Consider the following 26,231-nt stretch of genomic DNA (forward strand, 5'->3'; position numbering starts at 1 on the left):
ACACATGTTTCGTTCAAGAGGAAACTCTTAGTTTGTAGCAGCATCATTCACGTCATTGATATACAATGACCTAATATGGTTACAAAAGAATATATGAATTTATGTACAATTATTTGTGCAATATGATTATAAATGAAAGAATAATTTAATATATTTACTCGCATGGAAAGAATAAAAGAATATTTGCTCGAAAGAGTTGTATTTTATTAAATAATGATATTTGAACATAAGCCTTTTTCCCAAAAAAGTTCTTATTATTTCTAGGCTAAAACAACAAGTTTGTTCTAAATATTACTCTGAGACAGTTCTAAAGACTTCAGGTATTTCTTCCGCAGTCCAATTATCTAGAACAGTCCCAGGTTCATAAGGACAAATGTCCAACAAACTCCCTTCTTCTTTTGTATCCTCACAAATGGCGTTGATGTGCATATTTTCCAATGTTTCCTCGATGCTTTCCTCAATTAGTATCTTCCTTTCAGAATGAATGATCCCTCCAGTTATGAGGGTTTTGGATATGCGGGGAATTATCATTGGCTTCCATTTGATTTCCTCCCCACTTAAACGCGTCGTTCTTCTTTCCTGCCTTCTTTCTAACTCCTTCTTTCTCTGTCCTCTATCTGGCTTTTACCTTAAGCCAAAGTTGTCTTGTTTCTCTTTTAGCACTGGAATCTCAGTTTTCCCTTGAAGATATTTCCCTAATCCTCTTCTGGGTAAAGCTCCTTTCTCCACCAACAGTTGCAAACCCATCTCCGTAGTTTTGGAAATCTTAGGCAATAGAATCTTGCTCCCTTCAGGAATAAATGTTGCATTTACAAACTCCAGAGATCGAAAAGAACATTCCATCGACTCGTCATTAATCTCTACGTATGGCGCCTCATTAGATACAGCTGCTATAATATCCTCTTCGGCGTTTATTTTCACCAGTCGACCTTCTGATACTAGCTTTAGCTTCTGTTGTAATGATGACGACACAGCCCTCGCCGAATGTATCCATGGTCTCCCCAATAAGCAATTGTAGGAGGGTTTCATGTCCATCACAAGGAAATCCACCTCATAAATTTTTGGGCCAATCAATAAGGGTATCTCAATTCTTCTCATGACCTTTCTTTCTGTACTATCAAACGCCCCCACTATGTTTTGGCATGTTTTCATGTGCGAGCTGTCTATGGGAAGCCTGTTAAGTGTGGATAATGGCAACACGTTCAAAGCTGATCCATTATCAATTAACACACCTGGCAAAGTATACCCCTTGCATCGTGTAGTGATATGCAAAGCCTTAGTAGACCCCATGCCTTCAGGTGGTATCTCATCATCGTTGAAGAATATGAAATTATCACCACTGATATTATTGACCAGCCGATCTAATTTACCGACAAAAATATTGTTGGCCACATAGGTCTCGTTCAACACCTTCATCAATGCACTTCGGTGCATTTCTGAATTCAAGAGTAAGGCTAGTACAGATATGAGAGCCGGTTGTTTATGCAACTGTTCGACGACATTATACTTACTATGCTTCAAAAATTTGAGGAATTCCACAGCTTCCTCCGCTTTCACTGGCTTATTAACAGATAACACAGGCTCAGCTTTTTGTTCCACTGTTACGGCCCTTCTTTTCACAGGTTCTGGATCGGCACTCACACCCTGGTCCTTTGTAATCTCCTTTCTAGGGACAGTTGTATTGCACTCGTAGTTCCACGGAACCTTCCTACTATCTTGGTAAGAAAAGGTTACAGGTTTCTTTATTATGATTACTGGCGTTCTCACTTCATCATTCTTTAGTCGCGAGATGATGACCATAGGTTGCGCTACTCTTGGAACCTTCGTGGATTCGGATGTGCAGATACTCCCTTCCTCCTTAACTTCTTTGTAAAACTCTATTTCCTTGTCATCCATCAAGTCTTGAACCAAGGCTCTGAATTCTATACATTCTTGAATCTCATGTCCTTCCTCATGATGGAACTCACAGTAGTTTTCCACCCCTTCAAAGCTTCTCTCTGAACCCAAAACAAATAACCCCATTTCTATCATCTTCTTCCAAACCCATCTTAAAGAAATTTTCACTTCTGCAATATCTTCCTTGATTTTTCTACCCATGTTCCCACCTATCATATTCACTCCATTATGATCAGGTAAAGGGTTCTCTGTACTAGGCGAATCATCCAACTTAACAACGCCCATGCCTATGAGTCTTTCAACCAGCTTTTTGAACGCCGTACAATGTTCTATGGAATGCCCCACGATTCCCGCATGATAATCGCATCTTGCGTTTGCATCGTACTACTTGGGGTACGGAGGTTGTAGAGGTTTCAAGTAGTAAGGGGAAACCACGTGTGCATTGAATAGATTCTGATACAGCTCCCTATACGACATTAGAATTGGCGTAAATTAAAGCTTCTCCGTGTTTTGTTTTGTGTCATATCTCTGCTTTGATGATCCTTGTTGGTTAACAACCACTTTTCCCAGCTAATTCACCGTAATCGTCTTTGAATATCCCTTGCCATATGAACTTGTGTTGTTGACCTCATTTTCCTTCTTCTTCGAGGCCGTCTTTCTGCTACTCTCTCCAGTATCAATCTTCCCACTTCTGATAGCATTTTCTATCATTTCACCATTCATAACTATGTCAGAAAAGCTTTTTGTGGCACTTCCTAACATATGTGTGATAAATGGGGCCTTCAACGTGTTAACTAAAAGTATCGTCATCTCTCTTTCTAGAAGAGGTGGCTGAACTTGGACGGTAACCTCCCTCCACCTCTGTGTGTATTACCTAAAACTTTCATCGGGTTTTTTTTCCATGTTCTGCAGAGTGATTCTATCAGGTACCATGTCAGTCACATGGTTGTACTGCTTTATGAAGGCTTGTGTTAAATCTCTCCATGAATTAATCTTGTACGGCTCAATTGATTGCACCACTTGGATGCTGCCCCTGTGAGGCTATCCTAAAAGTAATGTATTAGCAGTTGGTCATTATTAACATACCCAGTCATCCATCTGCAAAACATAGTAATATGAGCTCCAGGGCTACTAGTTCCGTTGTACTTCTCAAACTCTGGCATTTTGAACTTGTATGGGAGTACCAAATCTGGAACAAAGCTCAATTCTTTAGCATCAATCCCATAGTAGCCATTAGCAAATTCCATTGCCTAAATTTCTCCTCTAGCCATTTGTACTTTTCTTCTAGCTGTTTTGGCAATTCATCATTCATTTTCTCCTTTCCAGCTGCTTCATCGAAATCAGGGATAGTAGGATTAACAAGGTTGTCTCCGGGGTTAGAGCCTGATCCAACTTGAAAATTCATTGGTGTTGCAGCGCCGGCCTGGAACTACTGAGGCTGAATGGTGACAGAGAATTTGCGCGGATATAGTTCCACTTGGATCTGCCCATGTTGAAGGGTAAAGCCTGGGGGAGAAAGAAGTCCCTCACTGTCTCCTTCTTCCATATTGAGCACAGAGCCCTTTCCTTTATCAGTTCTTCTGGTCAACAACTGAGTTAATTGAGCCATCATACTCCCTTGAGATTCTATCATTTTGTCCATCATTTTTTGCTGAATTTTCTCAAGTTGTTCATTCATTTGTTGTTGACGCTGATCCTGTATCTCCTTTTGGAACTGTTCTAGCCTTTCCATCCTTTGATCCATGTCTTTAGTTTTTGATCGAGTACCATAGCGGTGTGTGGTAGGTTGGTTGGTTTCCAAGTTAACTGAAGAATGATTTATACCAATTAGAATCTTTTAATATTTTTTAATGTACATGAAACAAATGCAATACATGAAATGAATGCAAAAAGTCATCAATTTTGATTCAATTCCATTTAAGAAAACTTTACTAGAAAGTAAATTTCTTTACATAAAGTGAATTACAAATTAAGCTTTGCCCTATTACTCAGCATTCTAATCTTCCTAAGTAACACAGCTAACTATTGCCCCCAATCTGATTCTAATTTATACTTCACACTCAGCATGTCGGCCTGTACTGCCAAAGTTTGTACGTGATCAGCTACTTCTCGAATCTGGACCACAACTTCCTCTATAATATGATCTCTGCTCCAAACTTGATTCTGAAAGTAGTGGATTTGTTCATTATTACGACTTTCATTCGCTTCTAAATACTCGATCCGAATCTCACAATTTTGCATTGTCGTTTCTAACTCTTCGATTCTTTTCCTCATTTCCTCGATCTTGCTCAAGCTTACTTTCAACTCTATCGTGGGATTTCGATTTCGATACTGACGAAGAGATCCTTCCAACTTGATCACCCTATCCTTTAACTCGCCCTTTTCCTTTTGGCTTTCTGACAAACTCTTTTCTAAAGCCTCGTTTTGCATCTGCATCTTTTGGAATCTTCGTTCCCATCTATCGACTTTGTCATTTTCTTCTCGAATTTCTGCTCGCCACTGTTCTGAAGTTTTTCCCAACCCGGCAGTTTTCATTAACAGTCGCAACTTTTTATAATCTGTTTTCAAACTATCCAACTCCTTTTCAACCTTGTTTTTCCCTTTTCTTAATTTCTCAGTTTCGAGCTTCTGAACATCTATGTCTAATCTCAAGTTCATCTTTTCTTCCTCCATTTGTTTTATCTTCTTTTCTAACTTCGCATTTCTTCCTTCAAAATCTTGTCTTATGATTTCCAACTCAGAAGGGACGACCCGCAAACATTCCTCTACTGATTGGCTATTTTCCTGACTTATCCTAACTCACCATTCATTATACTCAGGAGTTGTCATCGGACCCACCGCTAGCCTCTTTATTCGGCGAGTCTGTTTCCATGCACTAGACACCTCTTGAATCTTCTTTCTATAACCATCATCCCTGTATGAAAATTCACAATCAGCTATTCCTTGGGTCACAGGTATGAATTGCCTTGACCTATACTGGCTTAGCATTAACAATGGGGCATATCCAACAGCTCCCCAAATTTCGAGCAGTGGAACCCAATCAAAATTACACATCTATACAAGATCTCATCTGGAAGCAACCAAGAGGCTCTCCACTTGATGTCCTCTTCTTGAAGATTCTGAAGAATTACCATCCACTTCTCCTCCGAAATGCCATCTCTCCTCAGTGTTGCTACAATCTCCTTTAGTGGCGAATAATTTTCGAAGAAAACCCGATACGAAACCCGATCAACCTTCCAAAACTGACTGTGAAACCATGCGAGTAGGAGCTGTGCACATCCAATGAATCTACCCTCACCCACCTTTCAACATGCACTCAATGACCTGAAAGTCTCTTCCAGAATCGTCAGAATCGGTGTAACCTTCTTATCAAGCCGGTCAAATAAATCAGCGACTGCTTCATCAACATGCCCCAAAGCTTTGGGGAAGACGACTAAGCCATATATACTCAAAGCAAAGAAGTCTAATTTTTTCCTCACATCTGGGTGCGTTAGAATTAAATCTTTCAAACTCTTCCAAGGAATACACTTGCTATCCCTTTTTGCTTAATCCATGCAGCAACCCACTGCTCACTCATCCCTGTCATACTCATCAGCTTCTTCGAAAAGGATGGCACATTTATCGCTCTCGAGTAGACCTTGTCCACTTGAAACTTTGAACATCGGAGTAAAGCCACATATTTTTTTATCGTAGGCACCAAATCGACCTTCCCAAACGTGAAGCAACTGTAAGCAAGATTCCAAAATTAGGCGAGGGCTCGGAACAAATGCTTGTCTACCTTCACACCAAGCAAATAAGGCAAATCCCTATAATTATCATAAAATAACTGTCTAACCTCATCATTCCACTGATCCCAGATTTCCTTCATCTCTTGCAAATTGTTTTGAGTTACACTGATGCGAGTAAAATCTCATAATTCCGATACATATCCATCAGCCAAGCTATCACCTTTCTCTTGCTGCGTTGTTTCAGACCAAGTACGGACAGCCGCATTATCCTCCACTTTATCAAGAAACCTTTTTTCTATGATAAGCTTTCTATCTAGCAACTGAATATGAATCGACGCCTTTTATGATAAAATGAAATGCCATGTCATGCAATCAAAATAAAACAAAAAAGGTCAATATCATATAAAAATATAATCGAGAAATAGTAAAACACCTAATCGGATATCTACTAGGGTTCAGTATAGTTCTACCTAAGGTGGATCCCAAAGGTTCATTATATGAAGTTCGGCTTCTAGGGCAAAGGTACCCGAACCAGCAGGTTCCTCGATCTTCACCCCTTATAGGCTCATATAGATCAAGTTCGGTTCAGGGGAATACATTTTCCCTATGACTATACGGAGATGAAAATCTCACGAAGGCATAGGTACCGATGTACTTCGAAAGCGATCCACTATCCTATACGGAGGTGAAAACCTCACGAAGGAATAGTTTCTCACTCCCACTTAAAAGGGTAAAATCATTCAACTCATGTAATGTGTAATGCAAACAATACTTAAATCCATTAAGTAAGAAGATAATGAATGCAAAAGGATATCATGAAATTTAAAAAAAAAATTTTTCTCGACCATAAGACAAAAATTAATCAACTTTGTGGCTCGACTCTCTTATTTTTTTTAAAAAAGGTCCCCAGCGGAGTCGCCAAGCTGTCGAAACCAACTTTTATTTTGAGAAACAAAACAATAATTAGTGGTCGATGAAAATGGGAGTCGCCACCAATCTTTTATTAAGATGTGATTGGATCACCTAAAACGACTTTGGTCTACGAGTTTTTAGAAAAACGGGTTCGGGAGTCAGTTACGTTCGAGGAAGGATTAGCACCCTCGTAACGCCCAAAAATTGGTACCAAATTGATGAATTAATGTCTTAACGTCGAGAGTTAAAAATATGATCCTTAATTAAATTAAATTATTTATTGAGACTCTCTCATTTTGAAAAAGAAAAGGTCACACCCAATGCGTTAGGGCACGACATTTTATTTCTCCAAAAATGAGTTTGTCCAAAATACTCGTGTAATAAAATTTAAGAGAATATTCATTTGTTTAAAATTTATAAAGAAATCGCGGCCCAATACGTTAGGGCACAATTTCTCAAAATCCCAAACATTGAATATTTCCTTTATTTTTTTTAAAAAATCTTTATCTCGAGAAATCAATGTGTCACATCCAATACGTTAGGACACAACATATTGAATTCCCGATGACAAGTTTTTTTTGTTTGATTAAAGAGCAATTCTCGATTGTTAGATTTTACGAAGAAAATTGGAACCCAATACGTTAGGGCTCAATTTTCTTGAAAATCCTAAATACGAGTATTATCTTTATTTTGAAAATTTTCTATTTTTAAATTCAAGTAAAAGATGATGTAATGTTATGTTGTATGTATAAATGTCGCGATAACTAATACAACAATAATAAATACAACAATGACATAGAAATAATATAAATAAATAAATAAACGAAACTAATATACATAAAAAAATAAACAATGACAATGCAAGAATATCAAATAAATGAGCAAAAAAAACATGCTTTTAAAACATAAATGAAAACATAAATCGATAAACAAAAGAAGGAAATAAACAAAACACGTAATGAATAAAAAGGTACATAATATATTTATTGAAATTATGAGGAAGAAAACGAACACAAGATTTACATATAAAATTTTGAATTATAAAATTTATATAAATATATAATGCATTTATGAAAATAAAGAAAAATATATAAAATATATATAAATTAAAATATGTATTAAAAAATATATATGTATTTGAGCATTTTGAAAAATAAATAAAAACAAAGACATATAGATAAATATAAAATGTTCATTTTAAAAATATGTAAATATATTTACATGTACATATATATATAAAATAAATCTATACATATATATAAATTATAAAAATAATTACATATATATAAAAATAATAATTACATTATTGAAATTAATTAATAAAAATACATAAATTATGAAAACATTAATTACATATAAAAATTATTAAAAAATAATAAAAATTATAATTATATTTTGAAATTAATTAATTCTCCAAAAAATAACAAAAAGGACTAATTTGAATTGGAAATAGGAGTTTGGGGCAAATCCACAAATAATTGGAGGTAAAAGAGACCATATTGAACACGCGAATAACATAGAGGGGATGGAAAGGAAATTACCCCTTCTCCTCTAAAATGGCGCTGTTCAAATTGGACCCAATTGAAATCGAAAATAAATTAAAGGGGTAAATTTAAAAAAATAAAAGCTTAATTGCAAAAACCTTAAAAGGCGGAGCCCCTCCGCATAAAAACACGCTGATCCTAGGCCGGGTTGGGTCGGATTCGGGTCGGCCTCCCCAAAACGACTTCGTTTTAGCACCTGGGGGCCTAATGAAACGACGTCGTTTCCAAAAGGCTATTTAAGCCAAAAATAATTCAAAAATTTTCATTTTTTCCATTCTTAAAAAAAACAGAAAACCTTTCAAAAAAACTCTCCCCTCCCCAATTGTCCGACATCCAGTCCGGCAATTGGGCGGTCATCGGCCACCGCACCGGCCGCCGATCTCTGGTGCCGGCGCCACCATCTGCGGTGGCCGAAAAAAGGGAAAATCCCCTATTCGGTTCCTTTGGCCTCTCTAAGCCCAAATCTGGGCTCAAATCCTTCAAAAATCGCCACAAAACACCTCAAAATCCCTTGGAACCCCTCGACTTTCGTTTGTCTATCCTCGGAGATGAGCCTCGCTTGCGCCAACGGCGTTTCAAAAGGCAAAACGAAAGTAAGTTTTTACTTTCTTGTTTTATTTTATTTCAATAACAAAAAATAAAAAGCAAATAATAAACGAAATAAAAAAACAACCTTTTGGTGTTCCGATTGGTTCTCTCTTTTTGCGAAAATAATAACCTTTTTTATTGATTTTCCGAGTCCCCCACTTACAATATATCGGTGGCTTTTTTATAGCTGAATAAAACAATATCATAAAGGAATCAAATCTGTTTTCTTTGATTCGCAATCTTTTTCTTTCCATATACTGTTGTTTGCTTTCTTGATGTGCAGGTACAGGGACGCGGCTCGTGCGAAGATCCTAGTTGCGGCGCAAGAAGATTTCCTTAGAAACCCTAAGGTTTCTGTCTATTGTTTTGGGGCCTGATTAATTTTGGGCCTCTGTTTGATTTGGGCCACATAGGCCCGTTTGTAATTCGGGCCCTTTAGACCTGGGCCAAAATAGGGTATTACATGTATAACATGCTTTGTGTTATTGTTAATCTAAATACATGAAAAGTATGACTTTTGCTACTGGTTTGCCATGTGTTAGTACATTAATTGCTATCATATTTGATCTGTATTAAATATGTCACGTTGCATTGCATGGGATGAGACGATGTGATCAGAAGGAGTCTGACAGTTTATTTGCATTTTTTTGTTTTGCTGTGTATCCACAGCCAAAGGCAAATTCCATCTGTGGGTACTGTTGTGTATTGATCTATTGTAATTCGGTGTAGCAGATTAAACTAGTTTTCACACTGAAGGATCCTGAATACAAGCATTTTTATTACATTTTAGTTAAGTTTATTTAGTTTTACTTACATTCAATAAAATGTGCAAATTGAGTCTTTTATTGACCTTAAGAGTCGAATGAGGCCTAAGGGAGAGATAACGTACTTTGTAAGTGTGCAGGAGACCATTAGAAGGCATTTTAGGTTGATACTAGACGCTATGTCGCAACATGAGAGGTCTGATGTCGTAACATAGGGAACGAAATGAAGAAAACTCAAGTCTCCCTTCGATGTCACGACACAGATTGAGGGTGTCACAACATACCCCTGAAGATGGCTATAGAGGAGCATACTGGCTGCTATGTCCCAACATATGTTTTGGTGTGTCGCAATATCGACTCTAGGACGAAAATTAAACATTGTAATTTAAACAATTTTAACTAAAACTAAGTTCAACCGAATTGTATAGCACTCCACTATAACCTATATTTTTTGTTATTTCACATCAAGTCATTGTAATTTTATCACTTTAACATTTTAGTCCTTAAACATTAAAATTACTAAAAACTACTTTACAAAATAGTCCTATTTAACAACCAAGGTTAACAATCTACCATAAAACTTCAAGAGCAACTCAAACTCATCAATGAAATAATCTATAACGTTTAACAATTTTTCAAATTAGTCCCCAAGTTAGCTTGATCAAGCTAATACGAGCTTAAAAACATAAAAAAATTACTAAAAACAGGATCAATGATCACTTACATACCCCAACCTTAGCTTGACCGAAGCTTTCTTCTCCAATAACAATGGCCATTCGGTTTCCAAAAGAAAAGAAAGGAAGATGATAACTTAATTTAGCATTCTTTTAATTTAACCTTTTATTTACTTAATTTACAATTTTAACCTTTACATTATGACTTATAAAAATAAATAAAACATGTCCATATTTGTCCATCAAATGAGAATATGGTATAATTACCATTTAAGGGGGGTTTAATTACACAATTGATCCTTCAATCATTTTAAATTTTTAACTAAATAAGCTTAATTTTAATTTAACTGTAAACTAATTAGGACTAAATGAGCAAATAGCCCAAAAGCTAGTGGATTAATCATATCCACCACCGCTTGGACTTTCTAACTGTGGCTTAATCACCATTTTGGTCCCTTTACTAATTTAAATCTATAGAGATTAACTTTTACCTCTTTTACAATTTAATCCTTTTACTTAATTAAGCAACCAATCATCAAAATTATCGGACCAAACCTCAATTCACCTATAATACGACTCAAAAAAACATTTACTAAAAATATTTACAGCCTTAAATTACGAAAACGAGTCCTAATACCTCATTTTCAAAAACCACTTGACTTTTGGACTGAACCACTTATACTAACCATTAATTCAATTAATTAAACTTCATCAAATCAAAATTCAATATAAAAATTATTATTGACTCATATAATTTAAATACTAATTTTACAAATTACTTGCTGGATTTGTGGTCCCGAAACCACTGAAAAATAGGTTGTTACAGTTTCACCTGCAAGACTTTTTACTGTAAACCCACAGCCAAAGACAGATTCCATCTACAGGGATTTGTGTGTCAAAGCCAAATGACAATTATTTTTTATGAACCAGTAATGGTTTATCCACATCCTGGTGTGTTGGAGAAGTGGGTTTAGGGAAATTTTCATTATGGTGTGTAGTAGTGGGGTAGGATCTATTCTGTTAAAAATCGAAATTGTATGACATCTTAAAATAATGTGCATACAAATATGGAAACTCTGTTATGATATATTTATATATGTGTGTATATCTATGTATATTGTGAGCAAATCTGAAAATTGATTATTCTGAAAACCTCTATTTTGATTTCTGATATATTAATGATGGTTGCATTGAAAAACTGATACTCTAAATTGTTGCCTGATTGTGATTTTTTTTATGTCATATTAATTAATGTGTCTTACCAACTGTTTGCACCGATTTTTCTTATGAATGAACTCACACAGAGCGTTATAGCTTACTCCCCTTTAAATTTTCATCCTTACAGATAACCCACCAGGTTAGGACGCGGACGTGGAATCTGGAGGGTCTCAGCTCAAAATATTCTATTTTATTTAAGTATTTTAAGATTAATTTTGTTCAAAGACTATATTATTTTATTTCGAACTGTGGCATTAGACTTAGGATTTGAATTTGTTTATTTTTCATGACATTAAATTTAAATTATTAGGAAGTTATGTTATGAGTATTGATTGATATGCATGAACCTCCGGTTTTTACTAAAAACAAACATATCTCTTTTTTGCTACTAAATTAGAATTAAGATTTTGAGAAATAATAAAACGGTTTGTAACTAAAATTTCCTCCTAACCCAAGCAATTGTTTTATGATGGTTGTTTTCAAAACTCCGATAATCCTGCTAGAACATCTCGGTGACTGATGTAATCTTTCGAATTTAAGTCTAACGTCTAAGCTGCGCTAGAGAGGTTACAATTATAATTTTATTAAAAAAATATTAAAATGGATAAGTGACTATGTTGGAAGATTTAAAATTCTTTTAAGGGTAAAAGTTTTCATGGGCCAAATTGGGCTCAATTTTAAAAAAAAGTTTAAGCTCGAGCATTTTCTTTTTTTCCCGACCTTTTCAAAAACTATATTACTATTAAATAAAAATAAAAATAAATAAAAATATTTATATTTATATTTATATATTTTATAATTAAATTTAAATAAAAATTTAATAAAATCATTTTATTTGCATTTTGTCCCAGTCTTACCCAATGAATCGCTCACGTGCTGGTTCAATGTTTTACATTGACTTAATGTATTTTTATATAATTTTGTATTCAATGATAACGTTACGTAATAAAATTAATTAGGCATTAATTAAGTTAAAAAGAAAAATAAAAAACTACAAGAATATTTAAAAGAAAAGCAAATGTTATTATAAACTTATTTATCTATACTATATTAAAGCCTTTAGTCCCAAGTTAATCAAACAAGGAGAGAGAAATTCCAAATTAAGGTAAAACACAGTTGATATAAGGGAAGGCATTGCAAGACGTTTTATACAGAGGAACATAGTCCTTATGGTGATAACTGCACGTTTTTGTACGACGAGCAGTCCAAGAATCGAGTGAGTGTGGCTATGGCGGCAGAGATGGTGGTGGGAATGTGGACCAAATGCAAAGACAAGGATTTGTAATAAGGGGGAACTTACTGGGTACTGCCCATTTGGAAATAGAGCTGGAGGTATTGTTTATCAATTGATCGGTTAACGAATTACTTTTTATTTTTGTCCTGTTTTGATTTGGATTATGGAAAGTATTTATGCATTGCATTTGTTTGCTATCGGTGTTCGTTATTCAGTCAAAAGATTAGAGTTCACATAGGATGATGAGTTGTGTCATTTAATTGTTTGATTCCTATGCGTATGCTCTAGGCTGGGATTGACCACAGCCATCCAATTTACTAATCAGTGTCGTGCAAGTTGGATGGTACTCAAAGTGGGACTCTCATCATGGACATGGCAGTATGCACTTGTTAAGTGATAAATAAGAATTTGCAGGTCATATGCTTGTACCCTTTAGCTCCTCAATTACTTCTACTTTAGAATCAGCTTAAAGACAGTGCTCAACTGATGAGTAGCTAACCCGGAGGATGATGCAAGATTGATGTTGTGTTGTTTTAAATGGACTGAGTGAGGACAAATATCATTCAGACAAAACTCCACATCCTTCTCACAAGGACTCGTTCAATACCCAAAAATATAATGCTTACCAACCATCACCTTTCCAAATTAAGGCTACCGTTTCAAAAACACATGCATTGACCTGCTCCCTTGTTTCTCTCTTTCCTTCTACACAATCAACAAAGGAAAAAAAGAAAACATCTAACCAACAACCAGGCAATAACATTTTCTCTCATCAATGAAAAAACACAAGGCCAGGACGATATATACTCCGGCTACGGTTGCCCTTTTTATTCGATGTCGACAAGTTCCACTTCTAATGAACCATCCTCCTCCTCATCAAAGTACAGCCAGCCAGCACCTATAATTATAACAATAGTTTTCCTTGTTGCGGTCATTGGTTTTTTCACAGCATACTTATGTAGGTATTTCCTGAAAAATGTTCTTGCTATCTGGAATTATGGGCGTAACCCTTCAGCTGCTACAGCTGCTACAGAAGGTGGTGCAGATATGAGTGATGGTCTTGATCCTGAATTAATACAAGCTTTCCCTACATTTTATTATTCCAGTGTCAAAGACTTTTGTCCCCAAAAGTATAGTCTAGAATGCGCTATTTGCTTGGCAGAGTTTAGTGACGGTGACATGCTTCGATTTTTAACTATTTGTTGCCATGTTTTCCACCAAGAATGCATTGATCATTGGCTTGAATCACATAAAACATGCCCAGTTTGTCGTCAAGAGTTAGATGTGACTAGTAAATCAATAGTAAATGTAAGTTCACTACAAGATTCTGTTTGCATTGAAGTTTCAGAAGATATAAATAACAAAGTTGATGGTGTAGAAGATGCACAATGCTCTTTGAATTCGAAAGAACAACATGATAAAAAACATGAGAGCATAGAAAGATATTTAAGGTCACATTCAACGGGACATTCCATAACCATAGAAGAAGAGGAGAATAAACATACATTGAGACTGCCTGACAATGTAAGAATAAAGATTGTAAGGCGACATAAATCTGAAGGAAGTTATATTGCTTTTGGTGAATTTACAAGCTGCGAGGAGACATAGATGAAGTATAAGCTCAATTTTTACAATGTTGTCTTTGAAGTCATTTGCTAGAGCTTTTCTGAAAAAATTGCCTTTGATGAGTTGCACCAGCAGTTATGGTTGATACAAACTGTACTCCTTTGCCTTTGTAGAATAGCTCAATGAACTTTACAATTTATGTACTTTATCATTAAAGTTGCAAGAAAGAAGCAAACCCTAAAAGGCACCAAAGGATGCAAAACCAGAGAATATTTGTGACATTTAACTGTCTTCTTTTCTATTATTTTATTTTATTTTATTTTTATGTTTCTTTTGTTTTCCCTCGATAAATACAAAGGTTGGAGACAACTAATCTTTTTTGTTTCTTTTTCTTTCCATATCCTCTACCAAGGTTATCCTTTTCAAAAAGCGATTAGATTTGAAGACCTAAATACACTTTAAAAATGCCATTAATTGTTTTGTTTTAGTAGCTTTCAAGGATCCAATCCAGGGCAAAGAACAAAAGCTTGTGGGGTTGCATGACAGAAGCACTATATCTTGTACACATTTTTTCAACACGAATATCTTTACTCGAGGCAACCTCCTTTTCTTTTTGAGAGCCTTTTTTCATTACTAGATCTCAAAAACAATACCCAGATATAGCTCTTTCACTCTTCAGACACATCAATTCTCCAAAAATAAGAAAAAATGGCACTAAGCAACAATGTCATCGGTGCAATCAACTTCGTTGCTATGCTGCTCTCCATTCCAATCATTGGTGCTGGAATCTGGCTTGCAAATCAACCAGATAATTCTTGTGTCAAGATTTTACAATGGCCTGTTATAGTTTTAGGGGTGTTAATCTTGGTTGTAGCACTAGCAGGCTTCATTGGAGGGTTTTGGCGCATCCCATGGCTCCTTATTGCTTACCTTGTTGGCATGTTGATCCTCATTATATTGCTTGCATGCTTGGTTGTTTTCGTCTACATGGTTACCATGAGAGGTTCAGGCCACCTTGAACCTAGTCGGGCATACTTGGAATATCACCTGGAAGATTTTTCAGGTTGGCTTCAACGAAGAGTTAGAAGTTCTTTCAAGTGGGAAAGGATTAAAATCTGTCTCAGCTCAACAGATATATGTACCCAGCTGAACCAAACTTATACAATGGCCATAGATTTCTTTAATTCCCATCTAACTCCCATAGAGGTAAATCTAAGTTTCTCTACTCAAGTTTCAAATTGTTCCATACATCTCCATCCCTAATCTGGAGTTTTGTAGGAATTTAATGGAGTAAGTTAAGGCATAAATCCTTATTTATTTCAAGAAATTCAAAGGAGAGGTATACTATGTTCTTGTTAGAATTCCTGGAATCTTCTCCCGGAATAGGCTGTTTTGTCAAATTATGATTTTGATTCCTTCACTATGCTCAAATTTAGGATTTAGTCCCTAGATTTTAATTTGGCATGATTTAGTCCTCTACTTTTATAATTCCGTTAGTTAGTACAACCGGTGAGTATTTTGATCTGAACAGTTGAATGGACTAACTATTTGGAATCACAAATTATGCTAAAGTACAAAGATTAAATCACAAATTTAAACATAGTAGAGGGACCAAAACCAAAATTTAACCTATTTTGTTTAAGACCAAGTTTAGATTTAGGCATGCATGTTAAGGTAATAGATTCTCCAGCCATAAGTTAATCATCTTGTATATTTATTCTTTATGCTTTTACTTTACAGTCTGGATGCTGTAAGCCACCAACTGAATGTGGATACACATTTGTGAATCCAACAAACTGGATCAGCCCCATCAACAACATAGAGGACCCGGACTGCATCCAATGGAGTAATGACCAAACGCAGCTGTGCTACAATTGTAATTCATGCAAAGCGGGATTACTTGCAAATATAAAACAAGAATGGAGAAAAGCCGACATAATACTGCTCATAACTCTTATTGCTTTGATATGTGTATATCTAGTAGGGTGTTGTGCATTTAGGAATGCAAAGACTGAGGACATATTTAGGAAGTACAAGCAAGGTTATACGTGAGGAGTAGGTGGTTTGAATGCAGTTTTTGGTTTTGTGACTTTGTATAACTAAGCAGATGTTTTACTTGTTTTCATGTGGTTGAAAATTTGTGTCGGTACTGAATGTTTTCATTACAGGGTGTAGACATTTGTGCAAGAGCAGTGATGAGATGTGTCCAATATTTTACTGTTTAGTGCATGAGAACATTGACTTTAATGGTGGGGTTCTTGAATCACTGTCTGACAATGTATAGAAAAATGTCACAAAATTAAGGGTGAGTTTGGATAGGCGGTGCGTTTACTTGCGGTTAGTATAAAAACAGCGGTGGCGGTGAGATTAGATACTGTAGCGATACTATAGCGTGAGACAAAAAGTAAACTAAACGCACCGCACCGCACCCAATCGCCCATCCAAACCCACACTAAGTAATGGATGATTGCAAGAGGCTTGGCACGGATCTCCATAATAACCCCACGAATGATCTCAATTATTAGCTAATTTTGAAAATTAACAAGATGACTTTTCATGAAAACGTTAAGCCTGGAAGCAAAAAGACCTGAAATCCCGGTTTTGGAATTTGAAAACAAAATGGCCGACAATGATACTCGCCCGAGAAAATATCGCCAAATGATCATCATGCATTTTCACTTTCAAACCAAAATAAGGTTGCTTCCTAGTTCATTTAAACCCATGGGAATTCTACTTTAACATATGACAAATATTTTTACATGCTCGAGATCACTATAATTGTGTTTGGGCTTGCAAAATGTATAACAGGGAAATTAAAGCTCATTCTTATCAAAGAAGGGACTCAATTCATCGTGATTCGTGTCCCTCTAGCTGGCCTAAAGTTGGGAAATATAACCCTCAACATTTTCTTCATTTTCTCCTGCACTTTATCCCTATTCTATGCTATCCCATTTCCTGTAATCCGCCATTATAGTATTAGGTTTATTAGACCCCAGAGAAAAGATATTCTCATTATCCTCGATCTCAACGACATGGCAGCAAACAGCACCATTGTCGGTGTTATCAACTTCATCACCTTGCTTCTCTCGATTCCAGTCATCGGAGCAGGAATCTGGCTTGCAAACGAACCGGACAATGCTTGCGTGAAGATACTGCAATGGCCTCTTATAATACTAGGCACCTCAATCGCGGTCGTGGCACTGTTAGGCTTCGTAGGAGGGTGTTGGCGCATCACTTGGCTCCTCATCTTTTACCTTTTTGCAATGTTCATCCTGATACTAGTGTTTGCTTGTTTGGTTGTCTTAATCTATTTGATCACCAACCAGGGTTCTGGTCACCCAGCATCAGGCCGCATATACTTGGAACATGACCTTGATGATTTTTCCGGTTGGCTTCGTCGAAAAGTAACGAATCCTTACAAGTGGGATCGGATTAGATCTTGCCTTAACTCAACAGATATGTGTTCTGAATTAAACCAAAGATATCGTATAGCTCAGGATTTCTTCAATGCTCGGTTAACATCTATACAGGTAAGCAGTAAGCTTCATTCTAAACTTGCAATGAATAGAAAAAGCAATGAATAAAATTATTCTTTTCTTTCTTGTTGTTCTTAGTACGGATGCTGTATGCCACCAGCTGAATGTGGGTACTCTTACATAAATCCTACGTATTGGCTGACCCCCAACAACACAGCAGCAAGCATGGATTGCTTGCAGTGGAGCAATGACCAAATGCAGCTTTGCTTCCATTGCGATTCATGCAAAGCGGGATTACTGGCTAATTTGACCAAAGAATGGAGAAGCGTAGACATCATTTTGTTCATCACACTTGTAGTTTTGATATGCGTGTATTTGATAGGGTTTTGTTTTGCTCTTAGGAAATCCAAAACTGGGGATACATCCCCAAGACGCCACAAACAAAATACATGAAGGTCTTGCTTCATGTTGTAAGTAGTAACTAGTTATGAGCTAGTTCCATCATTATCTTATTTGATTTTTTTTTTCCAATTATCCCCTCATCTGATCTGAACAAAATGTTTGAACCGTATATTAACATGATTAAAAACTGTGCCTGCTAAAGTGTATGGAATATATCCAAATTATCTTTTGATTTAACATCTGCTACAGAAACATCGCTGCTTGGAGATGGGGTAGATGATGATTTCATTGTAGGCGTAGAAAATTGAAAAAAAGCCGAATAATGTGTCTATGCGTAATTTGCGGGGGGCACCGAAAGATGATACTTATTTTTATTGTTTTTCCCTTTTCTATAACGAGTAGCAGGATAACAGCAAAGGATTTGTGGGGCTTTGGGTTTCACCACCAGAAAAGGATTTATAGGGATAAATATTAAAAATGGGTAGAAAAGAAGAGGGATAAACCCTCAAATATTGTTAAAGACTCGTTTAGCAAGTATAAAAAATGACAATACATTTAGATATTGATTTTTATAAGGGTAAAAAATTGAATTTTATTATAATTTCAAAAATACAGGTAATTTTCAAGTTTTTGAGTACATTTCAAAAGAGTAATGATTTTCTTATTTCTTCCAAATGTGTTCCCCATAGATCTGGTGATTCCAAAGTTTCACCGAACTGAAGGACGGTGTTAGATATCTTATCCGAGGATTCCGGTTGTTCATGACGAAACCTTTAAACTCAAAGTGAGAAAGCCAACCCAATAAGAATCCCAGGGGTTTGTTCAACACCCGTTTCTCCTCACTCCCCAAAGCAACGTCAAACTTAAGATATTGGATGTGATACACCACAGTTTCCAGGAAAGACTAATCCTATAGATATCACTGCATAAGCCTCTGCTTAATCTCTCAAAAAGATTCTCTGAGTTCTAAGTGAAATTAGGTCCTTTGAATCTAATATCTCGCAAACCATGAGTTCTTGGAAAAGTTTGCAACCATTAACAAGTCACCGCTCCTGAGAATCGAGCCGTCCACTGGTTGAGCTATAAGTCTTCAATAATAGCTTCCATTGCCTTTTGTGGTCGGCACCATAGAAACTTCATTATTTCATACTTTAACCACTCTACCCTTCAACTGCAAAGACATTGGAATGGTAATCTCTGATTGTTTCTTGATGGATGGGCCACCCAACTCAACATGATGGGCTTGGGGTTGCTGGTTTGCGTTGCTCCTGTGAAAAGATGGTTGATTCTTTTCCAATGATTGACAGCCTTTATTACCTTGGTCTTCTTGGGGAATATTCCTTTTATTTGGTAATAAATCAAAACAAGGTTTTTAATACCAATGGTGGTTGAGCCACCAAAAAAGTTAGGTTCAAGGAGGAGGAACCTGGTTTTGTACAAGCTAGTCCCCATGGCATGGCAACCAATCAAGTGGATGGCATTCCTTTTATCTGCTTTTCGGAAATGACCCGTAGTCTTCTTAAAGCAAAGCATGAACTCCTGGGGTGAAGATCGGATTCTATACTTTTTCCTAATAAAATCATATAAACTTTTATCTAATATCCATAGGTGTATAATCTAGGCTGGACTTTAACAATCACAAGGACTATATTACATTCGGTCTAGACGAGCAAATTTATTATTTTTCAACCGAGCCTAAGTTATGACCCATCTTTTTTTGCTAGACTGAACTGGATCTTTTCATGTAATTGGATCTAAAACCAGCCCAACTTCTACGCTCTGGAACCATTGTGCTGGTTCGGGGATTCTACATGACTTTCATACTCAAATTTTGATAGCGACTCCCCGAGATAATATTTGGCCATATATCAATCCCTTGAATTTAGCTCTGAACCATTCCCCCAACAACGTTGTGGTCAAGAACCAATTTCTCACATTCTAAACCCAATGCTTGAAGCATGTATACCAACTTGATGGAACTTCCAATGGACATTAAACAATCAATATCCGCCATTTTGTTTCAGTAATCCATTGAAGGCCCCCGTCTTCTTTATTAACAGGCACATGATTCTTAAACTAGACAACAGTTGAAGGTCACCGAGTTGTTGAAAGCTGATCCTCTCGCAAATACTCAGAAACCAATCTGTCATTCATGTCTGCCAAAATACAGGGGACTTGACTCCTGGAAAGTTAAGTCAATTGCTCAAGACTGAAGCCTGGTAGCATGCAGAGGAAATTTCCTCCTCACAACTTGCACTGCACGCATAATAAAGTTTGTGGGGATACGGACTGGATCACTAGTTCATCAATGAAACCAAACAAGCTAGTTGACTTTTAAAACTATCACCATGACCCCACCTCTCAGGTCAATGTTGGATGTATCATATAATTGGCTTTTAATAATATATTACTTCACTTAATCTCTATCAGACACGTGTGCCATAACCATCAAGATCTTTTCGGATTTCCGTTGGTAAGATTTCATGGCTGAATCAACGGATTATATCACAATAATTGGTTAAGTGGAGAAACCACTGTTAAATCTTAGAACTAATTTAAAACACAGTTGACTTTCAACAGGAGATCCGTCCGAAATGTGACAACGATGCTTTTAATTTCCACCTACAATCTCATTATCTGCCGACAAGTAAAATGCACATCAGTTTGATATTATTATCGTTGTTTTGAATTTATATATAATCGTCCAGGATTATTGAAACTTGATTAACATCAGGTGTCTGAAGAATGAATTTCATTGAAGAGGCCGGCAATTTTGGTTGACAGGGACGACACATGCATGGTAATTTTTTTCAATATATAATTGAAGAAGGAGATGTTTTCGAGTGTTGGTCCAGATTATTTTACAACTAGCAATGAATTTCCTTGTCATTGAACGGAGATGTCAAGGCAAACTATTTATATATCTATATGTTTACAGATATTTTATAACCAAAGACACCATTTAGGCCATATTTTTCCATTCATCTCTAATCATGCTACTCAACCTTACTTCTTTTTCAGCCTGCTTTTGTTTTTTTTTTTTTCCTTTCATAATAATATCTTCATATTCTTCATATTCTTCACAGGTTTAGAAGAAATTTTGGACACCTCAACTTTATCCTCACTGATAAAATTAAAAGTCAATAACACCATAACGCAGAGCAGACAATGTAGGGAGGTGATGCTCCTATTGCTCAATCCTAGCAAAAAGCACGAGATAGGCTAGGGTTAGTAAACAAAATGACATGATGGATTAGGTATATTTAATAAGATAATGATCCACCTCCACTCATTTTATTGCATTAAGGCCAAGTAAAATTATGGACGTGCAAAATCGAAAAGTTTCATAGCTAGCATCATAGATTATGCTTTTCGCATGTACAAACAGAAAGTTGGGCAGGTTTTTTTGTTGGAGGTGGATCACATGGGATACTGGTCCAAGGCTGACCGGAAATGAGCGAGATTAATAGAGGAAGAGCTTGGCATGAGTTTTTGTGGACATTTTTTCTTACTTTGTAGGCCATGGAATACTTGGATGTGATAGGATGACTTTACTATGCAACATTTTTACAAGTAACAGAAGAAGATGATTCAGGTGATGACAAGTATATAGAAGTTTTCAGTTGAATGAACTATTTGATCTCCAAGGTTTTAAGATTATTAGATATAATAATTGATTTATTGAAAGATTACATAATTTCATATCAAAAGCAAGGTCACCATAGTCGCAGCCACTAATTAAAACATATATTTGGTTAATTTGGATTAAACAACATCCCTAATAACAATTCTTTAATTTAATTAATTAATTATGAGATAAATTAAGAATATAATATTTTTCGAATTTCTTTTGTAAAAAATATGTTTCCAAAAATATTATATGATCTTAACTATTATTTTTCTTTAACTAATTTAAATTAATATAAGATAAATAATAAATAAAAATATGAGTAATTAAAAATAATTAAATATGTACATGTGACAGTAAAAAATTTTAAAGTTAGTTGTTAGCAAATATTTATACAAAATGTAATAATTAAGAATAAATTTAATATATTAAAAATAATAGCTTATATAATATGACAACTTATCATCAATTTTATTTTTTCAGAAATTCGTATATGTAAAACGAATAAATCCTAAAAAATAATATATGATTGTGACGTAAGTAAACCCTAGGGCATACCATGTTAAGAAAAAATAGATTAGAGATTGGCAAAGCTAGACCTCCTAAAGTGGGGGCGGCCTATCGATGTTAATATATTTGAATTTCTATCGTAAGCTACGTAACTATTTTAACAACACAACCAACATTGCATAGCTTGAAAGGCTTGTATTTAGTGGTGCAGACAGAGTGGCTTGCCACCGGATCTCCCTCTCTCTATTTTATTTTAATTTAGAATTTAATATCTATATTTTTATTTATACAAATTTAATTCTTTTACATTTTTCGAATTTTATAATTTACATTTAACTGCTAATATTGTTAAATTTTATTTTTTTAATTTATTATTCCAACTACCAAATATAGTTAAAATATATTAACTTAAATATTACATAAACTGTAATAATTTTAAATCATCATTAAAGCATTTATACAAACTATAACAAAATTATGATTAGATTGTAAATTAAAATTTTCATTATTCAATTTGTTTGTCAATAAAAATAAAAAGAAAATCGTCATAATACTTGGTAGATAATATATGATTAAGTGTTCGTATTTAGTAATTGGCAATGTACTTTCTTTTATTCTACAAAGAGTCTCTCTTTTTAAATCTTTATTTCCTAATATTTTACTATACCCTTATAAAAGACTTGTCAATTCCTTAACATTGTTTGTACGGTCTAAAAACTTCGCTAGCGATGTATCAAATAGTTTTCCTATAATTAATACAAATATAATATATTAGATTATATATATCTATTACTTATAAAATTTTAAATACGAAATATATAATAAATTATTAAAATGACTATTTAAAACTAAAAACACAAAGTTTCCCATACTTACAATTCTTTTGAAAAATCCATAATGTACAAAATCATAAAACCTCAAAAAAATCTTAAAACATTTATGAAATTATAAAAGCAATCAAGTCATAATCTATTTTTGAAAATTATCAAAAGAAATTCAAAATTATAATTATACGGAACTTCAATAAAAATAAAATAAATAAAATAAAATCTATTTGTTTAGAAATTTAGGTTTTAGAAAATTTTAGAATTTTATGAAAAATTTTAGATTTTTGCACTTTTATGAATTTTTTATGTTTTTAAAGGAATTTTGAGTTTTTTAGTAAGAAATACCATAAAATTCTTAAAATTTTTCATAATTTTCTAAAAGTTTTCTAAAAACAATACAATTTCCAATAAACAAATTTTTTTTTGTTTTGCATACTTATAATCTTATTTTTTTATAATTTTAAAAATAAATTATGTTTTTTATAATTTTATGAGTTCTAACATTTTTGGGTTTTGGATTTTTAAAGATTTTTTCTTTTATATATTTTTAACATTTTTAAATTTTCTTTTCTTTTCCTTGGCACTTTGCAACGTTGGTTGAAATGTTTTTAATGAAATTTAAGTTGAAGGTAGAGGTGTTCATGGGTTAGGTCAAGTCAGGTTCAGGTTGGTCTAAGCATGATATTAATATTTTTATGTTTGCACAAGTCCGGCTCGGTCCGAAATATGGGCCTAAAATTTTATCCAAACCCGCCTATATTTGCAAAAGACTAACCTAAGTTCATTTTAGGCCCACCTATATTATTTTTATATTAAAAAATATTTATATTATATTATTTTAATATTTAATAATTTTTTATTTTTTATTGAAATTTTTTATATAATCATCTTAACATTGTTTTAAGGTTTACATTAGAGTAGTATTATATATTTAGTATAGGTTTATTTTTTTAATGTGTTCTAAATTACATAATATAAAGTATTATAAACTTAAAAATGAGTGGTGTCAGGCTTTAAATATCCATACTTGAGTCAGATCCATATTTTAAATGGGCCTATTTTTTTTGTGTAACCTCCCCAACTCAACTTAGACGTTAGACCTAAATTCGAGAAATTACATCGACCACCGAAATAGCCTAGTATAATCAACTTTAGTTAAGAAATATTTCAAATTTGAATTCAACTACATCTTTAAACAACGCTAACCTCAATTTTCTTGTCTCCGGCTTTTTTCCAATTTTGTTTTAAATGTACTTTTATTATGGATACATATAAATTTCTATTTCGGTATTAAATATAATTAGTAATTTAAAAGTTTTTCAATATAGAAATAAATTCTTAAAAAGAGTATATAAAGTATTCATAAGAAAATCTCAATAATTATACCGTATCATTGTTATTCATTACATGTATGTTTACATTTTAAAATATTGTAAACTACACCCAAAGTCATTAAATTATTACTAAGTTTATGTTTGAAGAGAAATAAAACAAAAGTTTTATTAAACCATCATTAAAATAAAAGAAACCATCCACACATATTTAAACAACCCTGCTAACGGTTATTAACCTACTAACTACTTCTTAACAAACTAACTACTAACTACCTAACCGTTAGAGTTAGGTTGACTGTTCCTTAATATTCACCCAGTTGGTGAACATCATTGAAAGCTTTCGTTTTTGCTGACCACCTTCAGTTGTGTTCTGAACTTGCTAAAACATCCTACTGGTGATGGTTTCATGAGCATGTCTGCCACCAGATCTTGAGCTGGAACATAACCGACGACCAACTGACCGTCACTTTTTCATGAACAAAAAATAAGTCAAGCCCTACATGCTTGAACTTGGAGTGAAGAATCGAATTAGCTAACATCGCCACTGTACTCTAATTATCACACCACAAAGTTATCTTTCTTGCAAGCTGAACATGTAACTCTTTCAACAATGACTCTATCCAAATGACATCTGTTATAGCATGCGCGCGACTCATGTATTCTGCTTCTACAGAAGAACGAGCCACTACCTGTTGTTTCTTAGAACCCTATGAGATAAGGTTTCCTCCGAGAAATATACAAAACCCCGACGTGGATCGCCTATCATCAGGATTGTCACCCCGACTGGCATTTGTATAACTCATAAATGACAAGTGAGGAGCAGTAGAGAAACAAAATCCATGGTCGATGGTGGCCTGTAAATATCGTAAAATACGCTTTACAGCCTTGAAATGATGATCAAGAGGTTTATGCATGAATTGGCAAACCCTGTTTACAACAAAAGCGATTTCAGGCCTAGTGATTACAATATATTGTAATGCCCCCACTATGCTCCTGTACTTAGACTCGTTTTCAATAGGACTTCCAGCATGAGTAGATAATACACAAGAGGAAACCATAGGAGTTGGTGTACCTTTGGAACTCTCCATGCGACTTCTATGCAAAAGGCCAAGGATATACTTTCGTTAGCTGAGAAACAGCCCTGAAGAGTTATAGGTTACCTTTATACCCAAAAAATAACTCAATTGTCCCAAATCTTTAAGAGAAAACCTCGAATCCAAAGACTTCACAAACTCATCAATGATTGGTTGATGGTTGTCTGTAACTATAACGTCATCGACATAGACAAGTTCATAAAGAAGAACCTCACTAGTATGTTTTATAAAAAGTGAAACATCAGACTTTGCGAGAGTAAAACCAATTGCAACCAGATGATCCCTTAATTTTTTGAACCAAGCGCGAAAAGCCTGTTCGAGACCATACAATGCTTTCTTGAGTTTACATACCAATGACACACATTCACTCTGTTTTTCAAACCTTAGAAGTTGAGTCATGTAAATCTCTTCAGTTTAGTCATCATTGAGAAAGGCATTGTTTATGTCGACTTGAATTAACTTCCAGCCTATGAAGCATGGACACGGACATGCAATGCAGGTATGACACAATACAGACACGATGACACGGTAATTTTTAAAAAATAAGAACACGGATACGACAGGATACAACAATAATTTTTTTTACGTTAAAATACTTAATGTAAATTAAAATATTGATATTTTTCATTAATATATAATCAATTATTTTCCATTATGCTCTCTTATCATTACATAAAATATGAAAAAACATAGTAATAAATTTTCCAAGTTCATTACACAAAACATGTCATATCAAATCTAAATTTGAAGGCCAACCTATATCCCTAAGAAGGCTTATAAAAAAGAAGCAAAAAAAGGGCAATTTTCTAATTCAATTCATAACATTAGCATTTTTC

At 34.6% G+C, this 26,231-nt stretch overlaps 4 protein-coding genes across 4 annotated transcripts; 3 read left to right on the forward strand and 1 right to left on the reverse strand.

Moving 5' to 3' along the window:
* Nucleotides 1-624: 624 nt before the first annotated feature.
* LOC105793386 (uncharacterized) lies at nt 625-1,896 on the reverse strand. Its single transcript, XM_012622297.1, has one exon. It carries the CDS (start codon nt 1,894-1,896, stop codon nt 625-627), a length of 1,272 nt encoding a protein of 423 aa, XP_012477751.1.
* An 11,496-nt stretch (nt 1,897-13,392) lies between these two features.
* On the forward strand, nt 13,393-14,166 carry LOC105793669 (RING-H2 finger protein ATL29). Its single transcript, XM_012622521.2, has one exon. It carries the CDS (start codon nt 13,393-13,395, stop codon nt 14,164-14,166), a length of 774 nt encoding a protein of 257 aa, XP_012477975.1.
* Nucleotides 14,167-14,690: 524 nt separating this feature from the next.
* Nucleotides 14,691-16,371, forward strand: LOC105791926 (protein TORNADO 2). Its single transcript, XM_012620231.2, has 2 exons — nt 14,691-15,330; nt 15,865-16,371. Exons 1-2 carry the CDS (start codon nt 14,833-14,835, stop codon nt 16,174-16,176), a joined length of 810 nt encoding a protein of 269 aa, XP_012475685.1. The 5' UTR covers nt 14,691-14,832; the 3' UTR covers nt 16,177-16,371.
* A 503-nt stretch (nt 16,372-16,874) lies between these two features.
* LOC105791925 (protein TORNADO 2) lies at nt 16,875-18,215 on the forward strand. Its single transcript, XM_012620230.2, has 2 exons — nt 16,875-17,654; nt 17,739-18,215. The coding sequence occupies exons 1-2, from the start codon at nt 16,884-16,886 to the stop codon at nt 18,051-18,053; spliced, it is 1,086 nt and encodes a 361-aa protein (XP_012475684.1). The 5' UTR covers nt 16,875-16,883; the 3' UTR covers nt 18,054-18,215.
* Nucleotides 18,216-26,231: the final 8,016 nt, after the last annotated feature.

This window comes from Gossypium raimondii, chromosome 8 (assembly GCF_025698545.1).
Source record: "Gossypium raimondii isolate GPD5lz chromosome 8, ASM2569854v1, whole genome shotgun sequence".
NCBI classification, from domain to species: Eukaryota; Viridiplantae; Streptophyta; class Magnoliopsida; order Malvales; family Malvaceae; genus Gossypium; species Gossypium raimondii.

Bases quoted from the DNA above. Each gene is read 5' to 3' on its own strand.
- LOC105793386 (XM_012622297.1), bottom strand. From the start codon at position 1,896: ATGGATGACAAGGAAATAGAGTTTTACAAAGAAGTTAAGGAGGAAGGG.
- LOC105793669 (XM_012622521.2), top strand. From the start codon at position 13,393: ATGTCGACAAGTTCCACTTCTAATGAACCATCCTCCTCCTCATCAAAG.
- LOC105791926 (XM_012620231.2), top strand. From the start codon at position 14,833: ATGGCACTAAGCAACAATGTCATCGGTGCAATCAACTTCGTTGCTATG. The intron at 15,331-15,864 runs GTAAATCTAAGT...TTTACTTTACAG, and splicing joins CCCATCTAACTCCCATAGAG to TCTGGATGCTGTAAGCCACC.
- LOC105791925 (XM_012620230.2), top strand. From the start codon at position 16,884: ATGCTCGAGATCACTATAATTGTGTTTGGGCTTGCAAAATGTATAACA. The intron at 17,655-17,738 runs GTAAGCAGTAAG...TGTTGTTCTTAG, and splicing joins CTCGGTTAACATCTATACAG to TACGGATGCTGTATGCCACC.